At 50.3% G+C, this 16,982-nt stretch overlaps 1 protein-coding gene across 1 annotated transcript in view; it reads left to right on the top strand.

The window, feature by feature from the left end:
• The window catches only part of PTGES2 (prostaglandin E synthase 2), a 110,174-nt gene extending 99,356 nt beyond the window's left edge, over positions 1-10,818 (top strand). Inside the window, exons 8-9 of the mRNA XM_085624896.1 lie at positions 82-199; positions 9,803-10,818. Of these exons, the coding sequence (XP_085481022.1) occupies positions 82-199; positions 9,803-9,934 (250 nt within the window). The 3' untranslated portion in view covers positions 9,935-10,818. The remainder of the gene's footprint in view (positions 1-81; positions 200-9,802) is intronic.
• Positions 10,819-16,982: the final 6,164 nt, after the last annotated feature.

Below are 16,982 nucleotides of genomic sequence, written 5' to 3'. Positions count from 1 at the left end.
ACTTGTGCATATGTATTGGCCGTGTGGGTGTAACAGTCGCCACACGTCTGTTTCCTAATTGTGTCATCTCTCTAATCACAGGCACCACCTCCAAGATGACGTTCGCCAGGACCTGTACAAAGCAGCCAATGATTGGGTGAAGGCCATTGGCAAACACCGTCCCTTCATGGGTGGGGAGCAGCCCAACCTCGCTGATCTGGTGAGCAAAGGTTTAGGGAGCTGTCAGTCCCATCAGGGAGGGAGACGTGCGGATATATATGTTCGAGGCATATGGGCGGCAGATTATACACTGTGCATAGCTCGCCATCTGGTGTTGGGCCCGGATGTTTGCAGTTTGTTTTTCCTCTTGGAAAGTCTTTGGAAGTCATGAGGTTGGTGACTCCTCCTTCGGTTCGTATTGCGCATGGGCTTCGGCTCCATCCTCAGATTGTTTTTTTCCGCCATCGGGCTCGGATGTAATACTTCGCGCTCCGGTTCCGAACTTTTCCAGTTCAACGATCGACGCAAAAATCCTCGCTCATCGAGCTCATTCAGATAATAAATCATCTTAATCACCTTCTCTTCGGCACTTCTTCGATTCCGGTCGTCGACGGCGGCCTTCGGGCCTATTCCGGCTCCAGTCTCGGCTGATGGAAAGAACTCCCTTCAAGAAGTGCCCTCGATGTGGGTCCAAGTTTCCCCACACCGATCTTCATGAGGTGTGCAACCTCTGCCTCTCCCCTGAACACGAGGCTCGAGACTGTCCCGCCTGCAAGTCTTTTAGATCAAAAAAGACTATTCGAGATCGAAGGGCCAGACGCAACATGGCGCACTCCTCGACCTCCGCTCCAGTCGACATCTTCGGGGACGACGTCGAAGCTCCGGGACAGCAAAACATCGAACAGGAGGACGACGACCTCATCAGCGCTTCCGAGGCCGACGACTCAGATGTGGAGGACATCACCCCGGCGCAGCGGGTCGTGAGTACAATACCCCCTCCCACGCCGATACCGAAAAAGGCTCCGGTCACACCTTCACCTCCGGGCCTAGGCAAGACCAAGGACACTGCTTCTCACACCCCACCTTCGGGCCCGGTAAAGAAGCCTATTAAGCCTTCCGGCAGCTCTGGCTCGAGCCAGCTGACCACCGGTGCCGAAAAACACCCTTCGGCACCGAAGAAAAAATCGGCCTCCACCTCCACACCGAACCCGGCACCAAAGCCTTCGGTGTCGAAGCCTACTCTTCCAGCGCCGACCGAACATCACAAGGCCCTCGGCACCGACCCAAAAATCGGAGGTTCCAAAGAAGCACGGCTTAGATAAGCCTAAAAAGCCGTCGGCCCCGAAAACTTCGGCGCCGACCGAACAACCAGTGTCGCAGGAACGTTTCACACCGGATCCTCTGCAAAAAACACTCACCAAGGATCCAAAAACTGGACACTTGACATTGTCTTAAAAAAAGAGACACTTGGACAAACCAGCTCCACCTCCACCTCCAAAAAGGAAAGACATTGCTACCTCTCCTTTCAGGGTGCCTTCCCCACCTCTTCCACCCTCCCCACCTCCACCCCCTCCACCTCATCGTTCCCCCACCTTGTCTCCTGTCCCAGACGATTTGGGAGACCCTTATTATGATCCAGCAGATGTGCCACAAGACCCCACCCCTACTGGATCTCCAGACCCATGGGACGACTATAACAATCCGGACATCCCAGATGTCCCACAGGATGACCTTTACCCATCTAGGCCATCCCCACAGGAAGATTCCTTAGGCTTTCACCACTTGTTACAAAGGGCGGCACACTACCACGGGGTGGAGTTACATACTGACCCAGTGGAGGAAGATTTTCTCCTAGACACCTTCGACGATGCACATAGGTCTACTGCCATTCTACCTATGTTAAAGGGCGTAATTTAACATGCACCTGAGGTTTTTAAAGACCCAGTCAGGGCCAGGGTCCTAAACCCTCGTATAGAGAAAAAATACAAAGCCGCCCCCACAGACCCTTCATACATTAAAGGCCCTGCACCATTGGATTCCCTAGTGGTATCTACAGCTAGGAAGCGCTCAAATTCTCAGGCGTCAGGCGAAGCACCACCACCTGACAAAGAGTCCAAGCTCCTAGACGCGTCAGGGAAGCGCACTGAGTCACAAGCCGCCAATATATGGCGTATCGCCAATACGCAAGCGCTGTTGGCCCGATACGACAGGGCGCATTATGATGAGCTAGAGACCATCATGCACCATCTCCCTGAAAAGTACAAGACTAGGGCTAATGAATTGATCCAAGAGGGAAAAACAATAACTAATACCTCTGTACGCTGTGCCCTAGATGCAGCAGATACAGCCTCCAGGGCCATAAACACCAGTGTCCTTCTCCGTCGCCATGCCTGGCTCAGAGTTTCAGGTTTTAAACCTGAGGTACAAGCCTCTATATTAAACCACCCATTCGACCAAGATCATCTGATTGGCCCCAAAGTTGATGAAGCCCTCGAAAAGATGAAGAAAGATACTGACACGGTGAAATCCATAGGAGCCCTGCAGTCACATACTCCCAGGCGCTCTTTTCGCCGCTCTTCCTTTCGAGGCACGGGCAGAGGCTACTCCTCGGATAGTGCATCCACGTCCTACAAATCCCCTCCTCAATCTACCTTCACAAAGGGTTATCAAAGAGGCGGATACAGTGGCAATAATAATAAGGGCAGAGGCAAGACAAATACCGCCCGCTCTGCCACACCTCCTACCCAATGACTTTCCCCCGCTCCCTCCAGACCATTCCACTCCGGTCGGGGGCAGAATACAACATTTCCTTCACATCTGGGAGACAATCACCTCAGACAGATGGGTGACCCAAATTATTCAGTCAGGGTATTGCCTAGAATTAACATCTACCCCCCCAAACATTCCACCCAGGCACCACCCTATGTCTCAAGAACATACTGCGCTACTAAAACAGGAGGTGATCTCCCTCCTGCAAAAAGGAGCCATAGAACAGGTCCCCATAAATCAACAAAATTTAGGGGTCTACTCCCTGTACTTTCTGATTCCAAAGACAGACGATACTCTACGACCTATCCTAGATCTCAGACCTCTAAACACTTACATACATTCAGACCATTTTCACATGGTAACCCTTCAACAGGTTCTTCCACTCCTCTCCCAGAACGATTTTCTCACCACTCTGGACTTGAAAGACGCATACTTTCACATCCCAGTACACCAGTCTCACAGAAAGTACCCCAGATTTGTGGTGGATGGGCAACACTACCAGTTCAAGGTGCTCCCGTTCGTGGTAACAACAGCACCAAGGGTATTCACCAAGTGCCTAGCAGTAGTGGCGGCACACCTCAGAAGACAGCACATTCACGTCTTCCCGTATCTGGACGACTGGCTAATAAAAGCCACGTCCTACCAACAATGTGTGCAACATACCGCCGCTACAGTCCAACTACTTCACCAGCTAGGTTTCACGGTGAACCATCAAAAATCCCACCTGGTACCATCACACACAAAACAATACCTCGGTGCCACCATAGACACCTCAAAAGCCATAGCCTATCCCAATCCTGCCAGGATTGCAAAAATACAGGCTCTGCGTCAAAAATTCATATGTCAACACTCTCTCCCAGCAAGAGTGTTTATACAACTGATAGGGATGATGGCCTCTTGCATCTTTATAGTGCCCCATGCAAGACTCCAAATGCATCCACTCCAAGAGTGCTTAGCGCGCCAGTGGAACCAGGCCCAGGGACAACTGACAGATCTGGTGTTGGTAGACGGTCGCACCCATCGCTCTCTGCAGTGGTGGAACACTACAAACCTTTCCAGAGGTCGACCGTTCCTGGACCCGGTCCCACAAATAATCCTAACAGACGCATCGCTCTCCGGCTGGGGAGCTCATCTGTTACATCTCACAGCACAGGGCACATGGACGCCGCAACAGAAGTTACTCCACATCAACCATCTGGAGTTTCTGGCAATCTTCCTCGCCCTAAAAACCTTCCAGACGCAGATTTCAGGCAAGGCAGTCCTCATTCGCACAGACAACATGACTGCCATGTACTACATTCAAAAACAGGGGGGCACACACTCTCCACAGCTCTCTCAATTAGCACAGAGCATTTGGAGATGGGCAATTCCACAGAAGATCTTTCTCCTGGCCCAACACGTCCCAGGAGTCCAAAACACCGTGGCAGATCTGCTCAGCAGACAGACGCAGCAGATCCACGAGTGGGAACTTCACCCACAGGTTCTTCACCCGTTCTTTCAGAAGGGGGGGCATCCACACATAGACCTATTCGCCACCCACGAAAACAAAAAATGCCCAAGCTTCGCCGCCAGATATCCACACCCATTGTCCAAAGGCAATGCGATATGGATGAACTGGTCAAACAAATTTGCATACGCTTTTCCACCTCTCCCGCTAATTCCATTAGTGGTGCGAAAGCTACAACAGCATTCCCTAACACTGATCCTAGTAGCTCCAACATGGGCCAGACAACCGTGGTACACCACACTGCTGGAACTCTCAGTAGTACCACACCAAAAGCTACACCTCTCGCCATGCCTCCTAACCCAGAACCATGGAGAGATCAGGCACCCGGACCCAGCTCAGCTCAACCTTGCGATCTGGCTCCTGAGGTCCTAGAATTCGGATACCTTAATCTTCCCCCCGATTGCATGAATATTATCAGGGAAGCTAGACGCCCTACTACTAGGGCATGCTATGCTGCAAAGTGGAAAAGATTGGTTGTTTACTGCCACAACAACACAATCAATCCTTTAAATGTATCCATACAGCACATTATATGTTACTTACTCTATCTACAAAGGTGTAACCTAGCATATACATCCATTCGGTTACACCTCGCTGCAATTGCTGCTTATTTACAGAACAGGCAGCACCTATCACTCTTCAGGGTGCCTGCCATCAAGGCCTTTATGGAAGGCCTCAAAAGAGTAATTCCACCCAGAGTGCCACCCTCACCTGTCTGGAACTTGAATATAGTTCTCACACGGTTAATGGGACCCTCTTTCGAACCATTACATAAATGTGAGCTCCAATTTCTCACATGGAAAACAGCTTTTCTAGTGGCCATCACTTCCCTCAGAAGGGTCAGTGAAATACAAGCACTCACTATACAGGAACCTTTTCTCCAAATGCATCAGAACAAGGTTGTACTCCGCACCAACCCAAAATTTCTACCCAAAGTCATTTCTCCATTCCATCTAAACCAGTCGGTAGAATTACCAGTCTTTTTCTCACAACCCCAAACCATTGCGGAAAGGGCTTTACACACACTGGATGTAAAAAGGGCTTTCCTTTACTACATCCAAAGGACACAACCTTTCAGGAAAACCAAACAGCTATGTGTCTCCTTCTCTCCACCACATAAAGGCAACCCTATTTCTAAATCAGGGATAGCTAGGTGGATTGTAAAATGCATACAGATTTGCTACCACAAAGCAAAACAAACGCTATCCGTTCCCCCTAAAGCCCACTCTACACGTAAAATAGGGGCTTCAATGTCTTTTCTAGGGAACATCCCATTAGATGATATCTGCAAAGCAGCTACATGGTCAACGCCGCACACTTTCACTAAACACTATTGTGTAGATGTGCAAACTAAGCAACAAGCTAGTGTGGGCCAGGTTGTACTCAAAACATTATTTCAAACCACTGCAACAGATACGGGTGGTCGCCGCTAAGGATGGGTACTGCTATATAATCTAGGCACAAGTGTGTAATCTGCAGCTCATATGCCTCGAACGGAATATGCTACTTACCAGTATGCATCTGTTCTTGGCATGTAGAGCTGCAGATCTACACACGCCTCCCCGGCTACCTGTATCTGTTCCAGTCGTTCTTATTTAGATACAACACACACATGGGCATCTTCACTGTTATTACTACACTCCATCTTTCCCTGCTGGCGAAAAACAATCTGAGGATGGAGCCGAAGCCCATGCGCAATACGATCCAAAGGAGGAGTCACATAACTCGTGACTTCCAAAGACTTTCCAAGAGGAAAAACAACTGCAAACATCCGGGCCCAACACCAGATGGCGATCTATGCACAGTGTGTAGATCTGCAGCTCTACATGCCAAGAACAGATGCATACTGGTAAGTAGCATTTGCCTTTTCCCAAAGCAGTATACAACGTTGCACTGGGTCATTTAATTTAATTAGTTTTATAAAGAGCTTGGTGTTAACTTGTAGCATGTTCTGTTAAAGCATGTGTTTGTTTCCCCTGCAGTAACGTTCCCAACCCCCTAAACTGCACATGGGTCGACGAGAGCATGTTCCCTGAGGTTAGCCTTGCATTGTCTCACTTTTCTGTCTCCGTGCTGTCATCTTTGCATCTCCCTGGCAGACTTCCTCTCTGCTCCCAAGGCCCGCTTTGTGGCAGCGCTTCCTTCCATTAACCCTCTGCTGGCACTCCTCCAGCCCTGGCACAGTTCCACTTATGGTTCAGGCTGAGAATGAGAATCACAAGCCGACTGAGCAATACTTGTTTTTGTTTACACAAACTTTGTAGGGATACCGAGGCTAATGGTCTAATCCTTCTCAGGGAATTCATCCACCCAAGCATATTTGTTGCGTTCTGATACTCGTTTTATCGCTGTTCCCATTATTAATGGAGGAGACTACAAGTACCAGAATGCACAGGAAGAGCCTTGCTGTATGTGCCACTCACACAGGCAAAGGGAAGCTTGTAAACGTTTGGGCCAGATAGTCTTGGTGTACAGGAAAAAACTGGTTTTTGGTTCTAAGTTTAAGCTACTTTAATGTGTTTTTTTGTAGGCACGGAGAGGGCTGACACCAAGACCCTAGTTCCAAAGTCAGCAGCTCAGGGTGTTACGTCGCATCCTCTTTCCAAATATTGCTGGGCATAGGTATCGTTGTGTTCGGCTGGATGTGGCCGTGATAAGTAATACAAATGTTTTCTTGCTTGTTTTCCTGTAGTCACCTTGAGACAAGGGAAGTGCCTGAGGCTGTAGAACGTCATGAACTGAGTCATTCACCCTGACACCATGTGTGACCTTGGGCTGAGTTGCAACACAGTTTAGCCATCACACATTTTGGGAAGAATATCACCAGGTGTCTCTAGTTGGGAGACTGCAACACCCGAATGGTGGTTTCATGCCATTGAACGACTGCTGGAAAAATAAAGCTATGTCTAGAGAATACCACTACACATCAGTGTGTAATTCCAAAGCTAATGGATGCACAGTCCAAACTTTTGAATTCTTTAACAAAGACTGAAGAGTGGTATGGCAGACAAAGCTATCCAGTGTTTTTGTTGGTAATTGTATTATATTGAAATCTTGTACGCTCACCACCCCAACAAGGAGTTGACGCGGTTTATTATGTCTTTCTTGCTCCCTAGGAATGGTGAACCCAAGCATAGCCTCATCACCGCCAATTCCTCCATTTAGATGGTTTTGAAATTGCTCTTCAAAAAATGCAAATCGCCCAGGATAATGCGCTGCGCGGCTAAACACTTCTAGGATCCCAAAAGCGAAACCTATTGGCTATGCCAATGCTTGGTTACATATACTTCCAGGTAGGAGCATCTGGACCTTGAATGACTCCTAGTCCCCCCCTCTTTTGATTGATTGTTGTGGATCTGTGTATGGAAGCTGAACGCCCAGGGCATCTCCCTGATCACCCAACACCTGGTCGGATTTTTAAACGCCAGGGTAGACTAACTCAGCCGACATTGCCCAACGAATCACAAATGGCAGTTACACGCATAGGGATGTGAAGGGTATTTTCCAACAGTGGAAAAGACCCTGGCTGGGTCTATTTGCCACCGCATAGACCAAGCAGTGTCATGGTTCTTTGCTTGTCAGAGTTCCCAAGGCTGTCCTCTGTTGGTGACTCCTTCCGCCAAGACTGGGGGGGTCAGGACTCCCATATGCCTTTCCACCCCTCCCTCTCCTGCCCAATGTGCTGAAAAAGATAGAAACACCGGGCCCAAGTCATCTTAGTGGCACCGGACCAGGCAAAGAGAGAGTGGTACATGGAGCTTCTGGCCATGAGCACATGTTCTCCAATCTAGCTTCCCCTTTGAGAGGACCTCTTGTCGAAGCAGCAGGGCCGGGTTCACACTGGAACATGTGCAATCTACACCTCAATGCATGGAGGTTTAGAGGTAACCGTTGATGGCCTTTGATCTCCTAACCGAAGTGATTGGTGTCATCTACACCTCCATGCGTGGAGGTTTCGAGGTAACAGTTGATGGCCTTTGATCTCCTTCCCGAAGTGATTGGTGTCATCTACACCTCCATGCGTGGAGGTTTCGAGGTAACAGTTCATGGCCTTTGATCTCCTTCCCGAAGTGATTGGTGTCATCTACACCTCCATGCGTGGAGGTTTCGAGGTAACAGTTCATGGCCTTTGATCTCCTTCCCGAAGTGATTGGTGTCATCTACACCTCCATGCGTGGAGGTTTCGAGGTAACAGTTCATGGACTTTGATCTCCTTCCCGAAGTGATTGGTGTCCTCTACACCTCCATGCGTGGAGGTTTCGAGGTAACAGTTGATGGCCTTTGATCTCCTTCCCGAAGTGATTGGTGTCATCTACACCTCCATGCGTGGAGGTTGAGCGGGGACAGTTGATGGCCTTTGATCTTCTTCCCGACATGATTGGTGTCATCTTAGCAGCTGAGCAGTCATCCATAAATTCTGCGTATGCCCGACGCTGGGAAATATTTGGTGCTCGGTCTTCTACTCCCACATTTTACTCTCGCTCATAACAGCATTCCGCACGAGACAGTGGGTCAGTCCACTTCCTCGATTGTGTGTCTTTAGTGACAGCATTTTCACAGATTGCATGTACACTTCTGTACCTGAAGGCTGCTCCTTAATTTTTTATATATTTTTATGCAACACCCATGCAAAAAAGGGAAATAAAAACTATTGCACGCTTGCAAAGCCCAACCTATTGGCATTGCCAAAGCTTGTTTTGTTCATTCGCAGCCAGCTTTCCAGAGCCAGGGCTGCAGCTGCCCACAAGTACACTGCCGTAGTAGGGACTGAGTGGCCGTATCTTGTTCTTATCTTTTGTGTAATCCTAAGCGACCCCATTGTGCTGGTCCATGTTCACTGTGCTGAGGGGCAGTGCCAGGTCCTGGGTTGTTGTTTTATTTCTAGGGCCCCTTAACTGGGCATTTTTTTCTCCTAATGAAAGTCGATTTCTTCTCACCTTCACTGCTACTTGGTGTCCATGAACATGGAGATGTAGGTAGCATGCAGCCATGTGCCTGGTGCTCAGTATTAAAATAGGCTTTTAATGTGTCAGATGGCCATCTGCTTATTTCACATTTTCACTTTTACTGTTTAGTTTTGTCTTCATATTTGTTTTGAGTAGTCTGGTCACCCACAGCAGCCATCCTAGAGTTGTGGGTGTGCTGCATTCTTACTTGATGTCTAAATCAAGTCTTGGGTATGTTCTCTCTTTTGGTGTAGACACTTTGTGATTTATGCCCAGAAGATGTCTCCTGAGAGAGAGAGAGAGGGAGAGGGAGAGGCATGAAGAAGTAAGGGGGTCTTTTCATTCAGATGTGATTGCTTTGTGATTCATGTTCGGAAGCTATCTTCTGTTTCTTAACGTTTGTGTGTACACACTAGTTACCTTCTCCCAGTGAGGCGGTCTTCTCTCCCTCCGGATGCTGAAGGCAGTGTGTGCCTCTCATTACACCACCATCTTTGCTCTAGTCATTTGGTCTGTTTCTCTCATACAAGACTGTTATATTGAACTTCTGTTTCTATCCATGACATTCAGTGTTTTTCTACTCCTTTTTCTTGTGGTGCAGGCGGTGTATGGCGTTCTCCGAGTGACAGAGGGCCTGGAGACCTTTGATGATCTCATGAGCAACAGCAAGATTGGAGCTTGGTACTCCAGGATGGAGAAGGCGATACAGGGGAACAAGGTGTCCTCTGGCTGAAGAGGATGAGGTTTTCTCCAAGGTGGTTCTGTAAGAAGTAGTTTGCAATCCCTCCAGGCTTATACGACGAAGAAGAGATGCCGACAAGTAGAGCCATCCTTCATAACTCCCACACTTTCCGTCTTCGAAGACCTTTTCATGCACACTCCAACCTCTCTGCCCTTTCAGACCTGTACCCCTCCCCTATTCTTCAAGACCCCTATTAACCATGCCCTGTCACTTTCTCACCACCTGTCCACTTCGAGCAGTCCGAAGTGACCGCACTTCATGGTGCTTGATATGTTCCTCTCTCCTGAAGGGAGAACTCAAGCTACAGTAGCTCTCAGGGGTCTGCACCGGGGCTGGAATCTGGTGTCTGTCCTCCGCCAAAGAAAATGATTCAGAGCCTCTCACCTCCTGTGACTGGCAACTGTTTGGAAACGGTTATTATGTGGAAGTTTGTGATATTTCATGTTGACATTTGAGAAGATTGCTGTCCAGGACCAGGGTCTTGGCCTGTGCAGCGATAGATTGCAGGATGCCTTCCTTCCAAGCCCTTCTGCCTATGAGCTCCTGGCCTGTAGCAGAAGGATTCGCTGCTTCTTCCTGTGCGGAGAAGATCCACTTACTCAGGACACATCCAACGGCCTTTGAGGAGACGGTTCCTGTTGCTTTGCAAACATTTGTCTAATGGTATCTGTGGGACTTTGTCAGGAGGATCACAGTCTGAACAAACCATTAACTGCATGATCGCAGGTTGTACCCAAAACTGTTCTGTGGTGACTGACTGGGTTTAACTTGCTGTAGTTGGTTCACCAGTCTCTACTTTCAGTATAAGGATGAAACCACAGAACAGAGTGCAGAAGTACTAAAGACGATATCATTAAATGGTTCTAAAAAACGAAGCTGTGGTCCATGTTCACAGTCAGATATCATACTTTGAAGACTATAGTCCTTATGCTGGCATTGGGCAGTACTCCGGCACTGGGAAGTACTCCGGCACTGGGAAGTACGCCGGCAATGGGAAGTACTCCGGCAATGGGAAGTACTCCGGCACTGGGAAGTACTCCGGCACTGGGAAGTACTCCGGCACTGGGAAGTACTCCGGCACTGGGAAGTATTCCGGCATTGGGCAATATTCTGGCATGGGGCAGTACTCTAGCATGGGGCAGTATTCTAGCATTGGGCAGTGCTCTGGGATTGGGCAGTGCTCCGGGATTGGGCAGTGCTCCGGCATTGGGCAGTACACCAGCTTTGGGCAGTACACCGGCATTGGGCAGTATTCCGGCATTGGGCAGTGCTCTGGGATTAGGTAGTGCTCTGGTATTAGGCAGTGCTCTGGGATTAGGCAGTGCTCTGGAATTGGGCAGTGCTCTGGGATTGGGCAGTATTCCGGCATTGGGCAGTATTCCAGTATTGGGCAGTATCCCGGTATTGGGCAGTATCCCGGTATTGGGCAGTATCCCGGTATTGGGCAGTATTCCAGCATTGAGCAGTACAGTCGCATTGAGCAGTATAGTACTGCATTGGGCAGTATTCTGGCATGGGGCGGTATTCTGGCATGGGGCGGTACTCCGGCATGGGGCAGTACTCCGGCATGTGGCACTACTCCAGCATAGGGCAGTACCTCGGCTTCGGCGGTACCCCGGCATGGGGCGGTACCGTGGCATTGGGCGGTACTGAGCACTCCGGCATGGGGCGTTACTCCGGCATAGGGCGTTACTCCGGCATAGGGCGTTACTCCGGCATAGGGCGTTACTCCGGCATAGGGCGGTACCTGGGCTTGGGGCGGTACCGTAGCATTGGGTGGTACCGTGGTATTGGGCGGTACTGGGGCATTGGGCGGTACTGTGGCCTGGGGTGGTACTCTGGCACTGAGCAGTACTCTGGCATTGGGCAGTATTCCGGCATTGGGCAGTATTCCGGCATTGGGCAGTATTCCGGCATTGGGCGGTACTCTGGCACTGGGCGGTACTCTGGCATTTGGCGGTATTCCGGCATTGGGCAGTATTCCGCCATTGGGTAGTATTGCAAGAGGAAAAGCAAGAAATGTTAGAGCTTTTCAGGATTTAGTGTTTAATGGTCAAAATCTGAAGAACAAATGTTAAGAATGAATGATTTATTGTATGATTACTTGAAATAGTTAAAAAATACAAGAGTTTGCTCAAAAATGTCACCAGCAATATTTTTAATTCCGAAATTCATGACTGTGCTGAATTGATTTCGTATAATGTATCCATTGTTCTACAAGGGTAAAGCTCTTTAAAACCCACAATTTAAAAAGTGGGTGCCGGTGCTATAAGGAAGGAGGCCAAGGTATATAAAAAGGGGGAGCGGTGAAGCAAGGGGACACGGACCCCTCCTACATTAAACATTGAATTGTTGCCTCATCCAAGGCGGTGCTTCTGTGGCTCTCAGGCTGCCTCGGTCATCTCTCGGGCTCAGCCGGCTCCTTTCTTGGCGAGGCTGTCCGAGGGCATTACATGCTTCAAAAGTCTGTATCTGATGGAGAATTCTAGCTGCAGATTCCTTAGCTTTAAATTTCCCAGGCGTCAGGCTGGATCCGGGAACTTTTGCTGCGCAATACCCCTTGTGCGCGACATCGGATGGCTTCATTCGGCTCCGCGTGTCGTCGATGACGTTGGTAGCATCAGTTATAACGTTGCGGTGCCTACATAGGCGCCACCCAGGCAAGCGGATGTCAGTTCTTTTCTTTCCGCGACAGTTAAGCGCCGACCTGGGAAGAGCTACCCTTCTGCTGCTTTTTGGCAGGCTTCTTTCTTGACTTTTGTCGAAATTTTGGACGACTTTGTGTGCTCTCAGAGCCCGAAGTCCTCTTCCCCCCCATTCGAAGTCATCTGGGCAGAGGCACAAGAAGAAGGACTTCACCTCAACTGGTGTCCGTCATCGAAAAAGGTACGGAGCCCGGATGCTCTAAGCACGGTTCTGCGGAGTCCGAGACAGAGTCGACTTTGCGCCTCCCTCCATTTCCAGGAGCCGGAGCGACTCTCACTCAAATGAAGGATTTTTACGAGGCCATGTGCCGCATATTTGAGCGGAACGACCCTGTTGGTGAGCCCTCGGGCCCCGTGGGGTCGGATGGGGCCCCATCGAGTTCGATGTCGTCTGCTTCGGCCGCGGCATTGGTGGGGCCTCGGGGGTCCGATCTCTGATCCGGTTTGACGCCGGTCATACCTACGCGACCTTCCCCGGCATCTAACCCTTAGTCGGTGCCAGCGGCTTTCGGTGGCGCAAGCCCCATCTTCATCCCCGACAACACAGAGCCGGAACGGCGTCGTTCGACGCGGATTCCGACAGAACGCAGGGGTTATATGTTGTAGTCTGAGCACTTTGTGGACGTGCTAGGCTCAGGAGAGGAATGGGAGGAGTCTGGAGACACTTTAGAGAACCAGAATGTCTTTGAGGAGACAATGGACTGGTATGGGGAACTTGGGGAAGCCAGTGGTGTGGATACTTCCCCAGACTCTGGCATGCTATGCAATGGTGGTTAAGATGGCAGCTGAGGGCCTTGGACTGGAACTTCCCTCAGTGCAGATCAGGACTAATCTCCTGACCGAAGTGCTTCAACCTGGGGCTTCCACCTCTGAACCCCTTTTTCCCTTTAATGAGGCACTTGCGGACGTCGTAATAGGAACTTGGTCCAATCCTAGCCCAGCACCGGGCGACCCAAAGTTCCTCAGCCAACACCCCACCCCCAGAAAGTTTGGTGGTCTACTTCACAGGGCAAATTCCCTTCCGCCCCTCCGGATAGGGAATCCGAGAGACTGGACTCATTTGGGAAGATGTTTTCTTCCTCCCGTCTGGCATTGCGGTTCGTGAATACCGCATGCTTATTGGGCCATTTCTCCTACTCACTTTGGGAGACAGTTGCGCAAGTGCTAACACAAGTCCCGGAGGAGGCCCGGGCTTTGCTCTCGCAGGCTGTCAAGGACAGGAGAGATGCGGCAAAATTCACCATTCGGTGGGGTTTGGATACGACCGATTCGGTGGGCAGGTCTATTTCAACTACAGTGGCCTTGATGCTCCACGCCTGGCTTTCTACTTCTGGCTTCTCGGGGATGTCCAGGCCAATTTAATGGACATGCCCTTTGATGGAACTCGCCTTTTTGGGGAAAAGGCTGACTCTGCCCTGGTCGGGTTCAAGGACTCTCAAGCTACAGGCAGATCCTTGGGTCTCTTCTCCACTCCTCGTGGCCAGTCTTCCTTTTCGACCCTTTCGTGGCAACGGAAGGGGTTTCCAGCCGAGTCAGCCCTATCCTAGCCAACGTCCCTCACAGACTATCCAAGCTGTGCGTGGACGCGGTACATTCCGTCCTCGGAATGGAGGCCAGAAGTAGTCTGCCACACTACCCCCAGCAGCCGCAGTCTTCAAGCACGCCTAAGCGGATATGCAGGACCACACTACGCCAGTGGGTGGGAGAATTCATCATCCTCTCCCCGCTGGAGATCTATAACAGACAAGTGGGTCTTGCAGATCGTCCAGGAGGGCTATTCTCTTCCTTTCCTTTCTTTTCCTCCTACTAATCTGCCAAGTCAGTAACGGCTGGCGGAGGATCACTTAAAGCTGCTCCAAGAGGAAGTTACGGCTCTTTTGGCCAAAGGAGCTATAGAAAGGGTTCCAGTTTCAGAAGTAGGCAGTGGCTGTTATTCCCGCTACTTTCTGATTCCGAAGAAGAACAAGGGGCTTCGGGCCATTTTGGATCTTCGCACCATCAATCTCTTCCTCAAAAATGAGAAATTCATAATGCTCACATTGGCTCAGGTCTTGTCTGCCTTAGACCAAGGAGACTGGATGGTGGTGTTGGACCTGCAGTATGTGTATTTTCACATTCCCATCCTGCCAGGGCACAGGCGTTACCTGCGGTTCAAGGTAGACACTAGCACTTTTAGTTTACCATGCTCCCCTTCGGCCTTACCAGTGCCCCTCGAGTGTTCACCAAGGTGATGGCGGTGGTCGCAGCTCATCTGCGCAGATTAGGGGTGTCAGTCTTCCCCTACCTCGATGACCGGCTGTTGAAGGCGTCCTCCCCCAGGTTGTCGTCTCCCACCTTCATACTATTGCGAAACTCCTGTATTCGCTCAGGTTCTCTATAAACGTGCCGAAGTCACACCTGACTCCTTCTCAGATGCTCTCTTTCATCAGAGCTGTTCTGGACACAGAGTAGTTTCAGGTTTATCCTCCCGAGCAGCGAGTCCATGATATTCAGCTTATGATTCTGATATTTCAGCCTCTATCCTAGATTTCGGTGAGGTTGACACTGAGGCTGTTGGGTCTCATGGCCTCCTGCATCCTGTTGGTAAGGCACACAAGATGGCATATGCAGGCTCTGCAGTGGGACTTGAAGTTCCAATGGGCACAGCATCAGGGGAATCTCACGGACATGGTTCAGATCTCGGAAGGAACTGCGAAGGATCAGAAGTGGTGGTTGACGAACCGCGATTGGGTCAAAGGCAGACCCATCTCCCTTCCCCAACCGTGTCTCACAATCGTGACGGATGCGTCACTTCTGGGATCGGGCGGCCACTTGGGAGAGATGAAGTTCAGAGGTCACTGGTCTCCGGTGGAGACGGGGTTCCACATAAACGTGTTGGAGCGCCAAGCGATTTGCTTGGCATTGAAAGCATTTCTTCCCTCTGTCAAGGGGAAATTGGTGCAGGTGTTCATAGACAACACCACCACGACACCATGTGGTACTGCAACAAGCAAGGCAGGGGGTGGTCAAGGACCCTTTGTCGAGAGGACGTGGCTAGAGCTTCAGGGCATAACCCTGGAGGTGTAACACCTGACAGGTTCTCTGAAAGCCAGGGCGGACGATCTAAGCCATCGATGCCTATCGGATCACGAATGGCCTCTCCAGTCAGAGGTGGCACAAGGTCTCTTTCAGCAGTGGGGAGAACCTTGGTTAGATTTGTTCACCTCCAAAGAGAACGCGCAATGTCAGTAGTGCTGCGCGCTGAAGTTTCCAAGGCGGCTATTGCTCAGCTACGCATTTCGTCGTGAGTGGAGCTCAGGCCTGTTGTAGGCCTTTTTTGCCAATACCACTCCTGCCCAGGGTTCTGAAGAAGATCAGGAGCTACCGGGCCCAATTCATTCTTGTGGTGCCGGACTGGAGAAGAAGAGTCTGGTATCCAGAGCTTCTGAGCAGGAGTGCCGATCCTCCAATCAGGCTGCCCCTTCGGAAGGATCTTCTGTCGCAGCAGCAGGGGCGGATTCTCCACCCGAACCTGTCAACTCTGCGCCACCATGCGTGGAGATTGATCGGCAGCAGTTGATGGCTTTTGACCTTCCTCCCGAGGTCTGTAATGTTTTTCTGGCGGCCAGGCGGCCCTCCACTAAGTCGGTATACACTTGCTGTTGGCAGAAGGTTGTATTTACTGTACAAAAAGAACCATTGACCCTCTTTCTGCTTCTCTTTCCACTGTCCTTTTATTCATTCTGACCCTTGCTCTACAGGGCTCTGTTTTGGGAACTCTCAAGGGTTACCTTTGTGCTCTGTCTGCTTTTTTGCGGCTGCCAGACCAGCCCTCTCTTTAAATCTCCTATTGTAAATAGATTTCTAAAAGGGCTGGTTCACTTGTTTCCACCCACAACCTTTATTAAGCCAAAATGGGACCTTAATTTGGTCCTCACTTATTTGATGTGCGCTGCTTCTGAGCCTTTGCACAGTTGTCCCCTCCGGCTGTTGACCATCAAAGCAGCCTTCTTAGTGGCGATTACATCGGCCCGGAGGGTAAGTGAGTTACAGGCGTTATCCAGCTCGCCTCCTTATTTTATGTCTTTTCAGGACAAGGTGGTGCTTCGCACCAGGGCATCTTTTGTACCAAGGGTTGTGACCCCATTCCATCTGGGTCCGTCCATCACTTTGCCCACCTTCTTTGCTCCTCCACATCCGTCAAAGGAAGCGGAGCGTCTCCACCGACTGGACCCAAAAAGTACGTTGTCGTTCTACCTTGACCACACAAGAGAGTTCTGGGTGGATACCAAACTCCTTGTGGGGTATGTGGGAGCAAAGAAGGGAAAGGTAGTGCAGAAAAGAACCATCTCTTG

Source organism: Triturus cristatus, chromosome 1_2 (genome assembly GCF_964204655.1).
Source record: "Triturus cristatus chromosome 1_2, aTriCri1.1, whole genome shotgun sequence".
Taxonomy (NCBI): domain Eukaryota; kingdom Metazoa; phylum Chordata; class Amphibia; order Caudata; family Salamandridae; genus Triturus; species Triturus cristatus.
The sequence above is the reverse complement of the archived record's forward strand: the minus strand, read 5'-3'. Positions and strand labels throughout refer to the sequence as shown.